Source organism: Talpa europaea, assembly GCF_964194135.1.
Source record: "Talpa europaea genome assembly, chromosome: 16".
Lineage (NCBI taxonomy): Eukaryota > Metazoa > Chordata > Mammalia > Eulipotyphla > Talpidae > Talpa > Talpa europaea.
Window position 1 is genome coordinate 44,955,569 of NC_140084.1, and position 9,119 is coordinate 44,964,687.

A 9,119-nucleotide genomic window follows, 5' to 3' on the forward strand; every position below is an offset into this window, starting at 1 on the left:
GTGGTTCTTCTTCGTGGGGACTGTGAGCTTCGGCTTGTTATATTTTTTTTCCGGAGAGAAAGTTTTTGGACGGATTCTTCTAGATAATTCTACCTTTGTTTTGGAGGACCGACTTACTTTCTCCGTCTTCTGCATTACTCCCCTCCCCCTGCGGGGCCCGCCGGACGCGTGGACGAGACCGCACCCGAAGCAGATTCGGCCCCGCAGGACAGTGCCGTCCACCTCTGGGGGAGCGATCCCCCCACGCCCGTGGGTCCCGGGGAGTCTGGACTTTGAGGAGGCGGCGCGGCGTCCCCGTGGAGCCTGAGCGCCGCAGAGGAATTGCACAGAAACTTAGCCATTGTTTGGAGCGGGACGCTTCCCTCTCCCTGAGCTTCCCCGGACAGCGCGCTTTGGGGACGCGCTCGGCTCACTCCGGACTCGCACCTCTCTTCTCCCACCCGGCCATAGCCTTGGCTTCCCGGCGACCGCAGCGTGGTCACAGGGGCCCCCCTGTGCCCAGGGAAATGTTTCAGGCTTTCCCCGGAGACTACGACTCCGGCTCCCGGTGCAGCTCCTCGCCCTCCGCCGAGTCTCAGTATCTGTCTTCAGTGGACTCCTTCGGCAGCCCACCCACCGCCGCCGCCTCCCAGGTAAGCTCTAGAGGGTCGGGGCGCTGCTCTGTGGGTTTTCATTTTTGAACGCAAGTGCGGAGCGAGCAGCCAGTCCCCTTACTCCAAGCAAAGTCGCGTCTAAACTCGGGATCCGAGAGGGAACAGGCTTCCGTGCACTTTGCAAACTGCAGAACCGGGACGCGTCTGCAATTGGCTGTGTGCGCGGGGCGCAGGGAGGGCGCCCGGAGGGGCAAGCCTGGGGGCGGGGAGCCTGCGCCGACCCGTGCAACGTGTATGCGGCAGCCGGGCTGAGAACTTCAGCCGGCGCCGGGACTGCCCCGGACCCCGGTCTCCAGCCTGGAGCCGGCGGGCTTAGGCAGGCAGGGGAAACCCCGGGGACGCTTCCAGCAGCCTCCGCCCTCTCCCTGCTCCCGCCGAGCGCCCACTCCCGCGCCGGGCGCCCGCTCTCCCGCGGAAAAGCGGGCCTCGAACCCTCTCCTGGAGGCGCAGCGTCCGCCTACTGCGCGGAGACGTAACGGGGTCCCGTGCGTAACGGCTGACGCGCTGGAATCCTCCGTCTGACGCGGGGCACGCACAGCGCGCGGCGCCCCCTTCGTCCGCCCCGCCCCTGACGTCCCGGGAGCTTTCTATTTTGGAACGCCGGGGCCACGTTGCTAAGGGAGGGGGCAGCCCGGCGCTCCGATTGGTCGCTGCGGCGCGGGCTTCGGCCAATCAACTTTCCCTTCCTATTTGGAGGGTGCCGAGCCCTTCCCCCGCTGTGTCCCCGGAACTCGTAGTTCCTCGGCGCCGCGCTCTCTCTGGCGGCTCGCTCAGAGGCAGAGCGAGGGGGTTCCTGGCGCCAAAGGGGCCCAGTGGGTCCACGAAGACCTTGCGGGACCGGGGCCCTCGGCTCTCAGCGCCGGGGGGGGGGGCCTGTGTGCGGCTTCTCCGCGGGAGGCCTGGGGGCCGCCACCCTGTCCTCCGGGCGCGCCCCCACCGCCCCGGCCCGGCCCCCGGCCCTGCCCAGGGCCCGAACCCCCGGCTGGAGCCGCGCACCCTGGGGGAGCCAGCCAGGTGCTCCCGGGGAGCACCGCCCCCTCTGGGTTTCCAGGCCGCTGATTGGCCTGCGAGCCAGCCCGTCCCTCACCACGCCCCCTGGGAGAGTAGTTCAGCCCGAGCAGTTCTAGGATTCCATTTGGGGGTGGGGGGTGACGAGAGCCGCTTGGGACGGGGGGCTCAGGCCCTACACCTTCCCCCTTCCGCGCCGTTTGAGGGAGCCCCGAGCGTCACTTTATTCCACCTGTCCGCCGCACTAACTTGTCATCTGCCACTCTCCCTCTGGGGAGAGACAATTACTTCCATCGTTCTGACACCTAGGTCCGTCCCCCCAAAACCCTTGTGACCGAGACCCCGCCCCTGCGAGGAGGTCTCATGGACCCTCCCATCCCTCACCCCCTCGCCCAGAGGGTGTGTGTGTGTGCGTGTGAGTGTAGAGCAAGCCGTGGCCTGAGGTCTCTCCTCCCTCCCCTTGCTTCTGGGGTGGGGGTGGGGTGTTGTGTGACTGTGTGTGTGGCTGTGACTCCGTCCCGGGGGTTCTGTTACCCGGCTGTGTCCGGCCTCCTCCCCACCCCCCCACACCTAAGAGTCACCAACCCAGGGTGTGATTCACCACCCGCTGGAACCGTTCAACCTTTCCCCGAGGAAGAAGGAGGAGGTAGAAGGCAGTTGAGAGAAATCCTCTCATTAACCACTGCGTCACGGTGTAGTGGAAGGGTGGGTGTTGTGGCTTTTTGCCTGTGACACACACATCCACACCCGCTCGCCCTGTGCTCACTCACGGGGTCGGTGTGTGTATGTGTGTCGGGGGGGTGTGTGTTGGTGTCTCTGTTTGTGTGTCTACGCCTGTGTGTGTATGTGTCACCCCGTAGGAGTGCGCCGGTCTCGGGGAAATGCCCGGTTCCTTCGTGCCCACGGTCACAGCGATCACAACCAGCCAGGACCTCCAGTGGCTGGTGCAACCCACCCTCATCTCTTCCATGGCCCAGTCCCAGGGGCAGCCACTGGCCTCCCAGCCCCCGGCTGTCGACCCCTACGACATGCCGGGCACCAGTTACTCCACCCCGGGCATGAGTGGCTACAGCAGCGGTGCAGCTAGTAGCAGTGGTGGGCCTTCCACCAGCGGAACCCCCAGTGGACCTGGGCCTGTTCGCCCGGCCCGAGCCCGGCCTCGTAGACCTCGAGAGGAGACGGTGAGTAACGGGTCTCAGAAGTTGGGGGGGTGGGGGGCTGTTGGAAGCACGAGAGACAGGAACTTTCTCACTAGTGGGGTGAGGGTCGGCTGTGCGATGAAGAAATCCTGGCGTCCCTGCACCACCAGTGGGGACCAGAGGGTCCCTTTCGGGATCCTGGGGGTTTGGGGAAGAGGAGCAGGTAAAAATGGCTGGAGGACATGCACCTCGGCCCCCACACTCATGGCCTCCGTCTCTCCTGTTCAGCTTACGCCAGAGGAAGAGGAGAAGCGAAGAGTTCGCCGGGAACGAAACAAACTCGCTGCCGCGAAGTGCAGGAACCGCCGGAGGGAGCTGACTGACCGGCTCCAGGCGGTGAGGATGGTCCCCAGGGGTGGGGTGAAGGGATGCTGCAGGGGACTTGCGCCCCGTGTTTCCCCCACACCTGTGCCCTTATCCTGGGCTGAGCACCAGAGGTTCTGTGTATGGAAGTAGGGTACAGATGTGGTCAGATGGGGTGACTGAGCATGCGTGCGCACACGCACACACTCCCTCTCACACACTTCTGTCCACTGTTGGCTACTCTCTACCCTGTTTTATGACAACCCCCCCCCCCATGCACACACACCACTCTCCTGGCCTCACTTCACCCTAGAGTGTCACATGAGGGACCTTTAATATATAGAATAATTTGGTCTACTTTGGTCCTCGGCCAGTGAGAATCCATTTTTGCCTCAGTTTCTCCATCTCTTCCATCCCTTACCAAACCTCCCGGGTTTCTCCAAACCTAAACAATCTGGAGGGTTTGTGGAATGAAATCCTCTTATCTTGTGTCCATTCACCACCACCTACCGCCTGTATTCTCAGACCTGGGGCTGGTGTAGCCACCAAGCCCCCCCCCCCCATTTTAACCCCTGCCTGGGTCTGAGAGTTTCCTGGCACTACTGCCCCTAGAAGTCAGGGAAATCCTCCACTCTCCTGCTTTACTTGGATTCTTTCCTGGGAGGCAGGGGGTGGGAGGCTGGGGGAGTAACAGAGGGGAGCAGGAGACATTAAAAACGCATCATAATCAGTTATTCATTCAACAAACTCTGCCTGCCTCCTGCAACCAGAGACTTCGGTAGCAAAGGGCCCTTTCTCAGCCCTACCCTGAACAGATGGGGATACAGAGTTCCCCCAACGCCCTTGCCACGAGTCCACGCCCCCAGGACTCCCCCCAGGGGTCTCTTCTCTCAAGGCGGAGCTGCCTTCCAGCCCCCCAGCCTCGGCAGCAGCTCTAGGGGAGATGGTTGGGCCGTGACTCACCTTCTGTAGTGGCTCATCTTTTTCTCCTTCCTCCCTCTCCTCCGTGGTGACCTGGCCTCGGGCCTCAGGAGACAGATCAGCTGGAGGAAGAAAAGGCAGAGCTGGAGTCGGAGATTGCTGAGCTCCAAAAGGAGAAGGAGCGTCTGGAGTTTGTGCTGGTGGCCCACAAACCGGGCTGCAAGATCCCCTACGAAGAGGGGCCGGGGCCCGGCCCGCTGGCGGAGGTGAGAGATTTGCCGGGGTCAGCATCCGCTAAGGAAGATGGTTTCGGCTGGCTGCTGTCGCCCCCGCCACCGCCGCCCCTGCCCTTCCAGACCAGCCAAGACGCACCCCCCAACCTGACAGCTTCTCTCTTTACACACAGTGAAGTTCAAGTCCTCGGCGACCCCTTCCCCGTTGTTAACCCTTCGTACACTTCCTCGTTTGTCCTCACCTGCCCGGAGGTCTCCGCGTTCGCCGGCCAACGCCCCAGCGGCAGTGACCAGCCTTCCGACCCCCTGAACTCGCCCTCCCTTCTCGCTCTGTGAACTCTTTAGACACAAAACAAACACACACAAGGGAGAGAGATTTGGAAGAGGAGGAGGAGGAGGAAGAGGGGAAGAGACAAAGCGGGCTGCCAGGCCTCTGCTGTCCGCCCCTCTGCCGCCACTGCCAGCCACAGGAGGACCCCTGGGGTTTTGTGCCGCCTCTTGTTTCTGCGGCCCGGCGAGGCCAGAGAGCTGGTGACTCTGGGGACAGGGGGTGGGGAGGGGAAGGAGGCCCCGGGCTGCCTGTGGGCCGTCTCACCGCCACCTGACCTCTGGGGATGGGTGGGTGGGGGGTGGGTGATGCCCACCTTTGGGCTGGAGGGAACGGGTGCCGGCGCGCGAGGTGGGGGGCTGCGGGGTGGGGTGGAGCCCTCTCCAGAGAGGCCCAACAAGGAAATAGCACAGACCCTTGACACCCCGCCATCTCTCCGCACCCACCCTTGGGGGGTGTGCCCCGGCTGGTTCTCCCAGCATCCCCACCGCCTTCGCTTATTGATCCCACATCTCCACGTGGTGAGGGCCTCCTCTGAAATGAGCCTCCCTTTAAAGGGAAGTCAAGACTCCTATGACAATATCCTTTGTCCCCCACCCCTTAATCAGAAATGTGAACCTCCCTTCCTGACTGTCCGGCTGCTTCCTGCCCCAGCAAAACTGGCTCTGATCTGAATTTCGCACCTCCTGAGGATCCCCCAGTTCAGCCCCCCAGGCCTCCTTCCCATGACAGTATTATTCTAAGCCCCCACCCCACCCCGCCTCCCCCAGCCTCCCCCAGCCACCCCCCGCAGCTGCCTTCCTTGTTGGGCCTCTCTGATCCAGGCAGCAGGGGGTGCTGCGATGCCTGTCGTGTTGGGGTGTTTTATACTGTGAAATGAGTTGGCCGGATGGTGGGGTAAACCAGACCCCTTCCAGAGGGATTGCGCCCCCCCCCCCAAAGCCTCTCCTTGAGCGCCGCCCCTCCCTTCCCTTCAATGGTGAATTAGATTCCAGGGGGTGAGAGAATCCAGAGGGGATGAGAGAGGCGTCCATGCGGCCTCTCTCCTCAGGACCCCCAAGCCCCGGCCTTCTTATTAAGGCCTCCCCGCCCCGGCCTAGGACGCCAGCTTCTCCCTCCCCTCGGCCTCCCCACAACCTTCCTACAAAGGCAGCCGGGGGAGACAGCCAGGGGACTCGCCATTTTGATGGAGAAGATTTCAAGGCTGAGGCTTCCCAACCCCCCACCCCAAACTTTTTTGGACTGGCAAACCCGAAGGTGCTGGGTTCCTGTGACCCAGCTTCCTCCCTGCCACGCCTTCTCCCTGCCCACCAGCCCCAAATCTTGGTTTGGACTCCCCCATCCTACCTTTCCTTGTGCTCCACCTCATGAGGGTTTTATCATGAGGCAAAATGATATTTTTTCACAAACTGGAGGGCCCCCCGCCCCCGCCCTCCGAGCTGCATGGAAGACATTCCACTGCCCATCCCTGCCCCCTGCCCGACTCAGACCCCTCCCTCCCGTCGCTATTTATCCCTTTCCTGGTTTCCGAAAGGCACTTATATCTATTATGTATAAATAAATATATTATATATGGGTGTGTGTGCGCGCGTGTGAGTATGTGAACGCTTTGCCACCTCCGCCTAGGTCCAGTTGGCCCTCAAAGCGTGTCAATGAATTGGAAATATTGCTCTGGAAACTTCGTCCGCCTGTCTTTTCTCTGGCTGTCTCTGGCTGTCTTTCTCCGAGAGTCTCTCTCCCTCTGTCTTTTCTCTCTTTGTACCTGACTATTTCCCTCCATCTCCTTTCTGACTGTCCTTGGGCCTCTCGCTGTGTCCAGACTCTGGCTTCGTGGGGGACATGAGATTTTATTTTCTGTGAGTAAGCCTGAGGGATCGTTGATTTTTTTTACAACCTGTATTTTTGAGAATTTGGGGTGCGAGTGTGAGACTGTGAGCAGGGCCTGCCCCTGCCAACCACAATGTATTGACCCCTCACCCCATCCCCACTCCCTGCTGTATTTGTGATTCTTTTTGTATTTTGCACTTGACCCTGAGGGGCTGGGGGCTGCCTGGCACCGGGCTGCCACCCTCCCCCCTATGGTTCTGCACTGTCGCCAATAAAAAGCTCTTTAAAATGCACCCACCACGCCTTAGCATCTATTTTCTCCTGATGCCCATCACCTGCTTTCCTTTCAGCAGGAAGGAATAGGGTGAAATTTCTGGAACTCCTACTGGTGGATCAGTCTGCAAGTGGAAGGATGGGACCGAGACTGTGCAGGTCCCCTTAAGAAAAGTTAAGGAGACAGAACATTACCTGTGAGGTGTGTTGTCCAGAGATGCTGGAGGCGTCCAGGTGAGGGAGGAACTTAGGCAAGACTCAGGAGGTGTGAGTGAGAACCAGCAGATTACTCACACCGAGCAGCTGGAGGCCACTTAAGTGACGGTGGGGCTTATACAAAATGTGAATCACTTTGCACTAAAGATGAATTTCCTTTGCTTTTTCACATGACTACTTCTTTCGTGCTATGAACACATTGGGGCCAATCCAAGATTGACTAAACCAAAAATATTGCCTCTTTTTTCAACCCAAAGAGACAGCTGAGCCTTTGGAAAAATTCAAGCCCTCTCATATTTGCATGGCAAAAAGCACTCTGGGAATTAAAGTTATGCTCTAGAAATCATTCAGATGCCTTAGTCAGTGAATAAGCAGGGGAAGTGGACACGATAGTCAGTTACTTTATGAACTATTTTTCACAACTTGCTAAATACCTACTGTGTGCCCAGCCTTGTTCTGGGCAGCGCTGGGCACACCAGGGATTAGCCAGCTGGAGGCTCTTGGCTCCCAGCTGCCACTGTCCAATGGGAGACATGACCTGTTCTCAATCAGGAATGATCCAAAGTGGATAGGGTTGGGGGAGTCCATAGGGACTGGGGGAGCCAGTAGGGGTGCCTAACCTAGGCCTGGGAGTCAGGAAAGACTTCCCGGAGGAGGGGACAGCTAAGCTGAATCCCACATGATAAGTAGTGGCTATAGAAGACAATGGAAGAGGTCTGAGGGTGATGAGCAACACAAAGCTGTTGGAGAGAGGACTTGCTATACTGAACGAAGGAAAGTTGTGGAGAGAGATTAGCAGGCACTGGGTGCTGAAGGCTTAAATTCCGGGGAGTTCAGAGCTTGAAGGCACCAGGCTGGGGGCGCCACCTGGGCAGGGTCAGGGCTGCCAGTGGAGAAGGAAGGACTCAAAAGACATTTAGGAGGTTGAACAGAAGGCACTGGGGAAAGAAAGCCCAGGGCAGGGGTAAGTAGCATGCATTAAGGGGCCGACAGCCCTGGGCCGGAGGCTTACCAAAACGGGGTGACTTTGGACGAAATACTTCAACTGTCCCGATCTCAAGTTTCCTCAGCTCCAGAGTGGGGCTGAGGGAGTGTGCGCGTGCGCGGAGCCCGCCAGGTGAAGGCGCAGTTAATCCTCCTCCTTTGCAGCACCTGGTCCCGGTTACCCTCCCTCTCCACACCTTTTATACCAGAGGTTCCCCCCCTGGAATAGACCCCCCCCCCTTCACTCTTCCTTCAGGTGTCTGCGCACATGTTGCCCTGACACCCCATGTAAAACTCCTCTCTCCTCATTTGATAGCCTCAAATGTTCTGTGCTTGCCTTCCCACTAGGCTTCACCCCCGTAGTTGCTGATTAAATGTGTAATTAGTGATTGTTTAATGTTCGTTCCTTCCACTGGCCTGGGAGCAGTGCAAAGTCAGGGCTGGGGTTGTGCTCCCTCCCCAGCGTCGCCCAGCGCAGGGCAGGGCGACAAACAAACGCTCAGCAAATACTTGCTGAATGAGTGAATGAATGAATGAATGAATGAATGAATGAATGAATGAACAGATATTTCTCGGATTCATAAGTGCACACGCTGTTAAATGCACGACGGAGCAGATGACTGGCAGCGTGAGTAAGCAAGGGAAGGGGAGAAACCCAGAATAATTCTCATTACCCCAGAACCGGAGTGCAGGCCAGTCGTTCTTTTAGAGTCGTGCTTGATATTCCCGGGGAAAAAGGGGTCACCACTGGGAAACTCTTGCTGCCGAGGGCTCTGCAGACGGCGTTGCTCGCTGCACTGTCCGGATCCTGAAGAAAAGAGGGATGCTCCGCCCGAAAGGTGGAATTGAACCACTCTGTCGCTAGACAGCTACAGGTTTGAAGCCTGCACCCCAGACCACTGAGGATCATTCGGGCAAGTTTCGCTTTCTCCCGAGCAAGTATATAAAGCCCAAATATGCAAATTCTTTTAAGTTATGGTCATATAGTATGGCTAGGTGTGACATTGTTGCTGACAATATATTTCGATTCCTCCCAGGATTTGTTCTGAAGGTTATTCTCTAACGTGTTGTCTTTGCCTCTCCTGGCGTGAATCATCGTCCTACTGGAAACCATCTTCATTTGCATAACGCCGCGCATTCTGGGAAGAGCATCCCGAAGACTAGGTCCGCTGGC

General features: G+C 58.7%; 1 protein-coding gene across 2 annotated transcripts; it reads left to right on the forward strand.

Moving 5' to 3' along the window:
• Positions 1–506: 506 nt before the first annotated feature.
• Positions 507–4,653, forward strand: FOSB (FosB proto-oncogene, AP-1 transcription factor subunit; the record flags this gene model as incomplete). Of its 2 annotated transcripts, XM_084257165.1 has the most annotated exons (4): positions 507–632; positions 2,522–2,842; positions 3,089–3,196; positions 4,195–4,653. In XM_084257165.1, 4 exons carry the CDS (start codon positions 507–509, stop codon positions 4,651–4,653), a joined length of 1,014 nt encoding a protein of 337 aa, XP_084113291.1. The 2 variants fall into 2 exon arrangements, with proteins under 2 accessions (XP_084113291.1, XP_084113292.1); XM_084257166.1 differs by lacking the exon at positions 3,089–3,196.
• Positions 4,654–9,119: the final 4,466 nt, after the last annotated feature.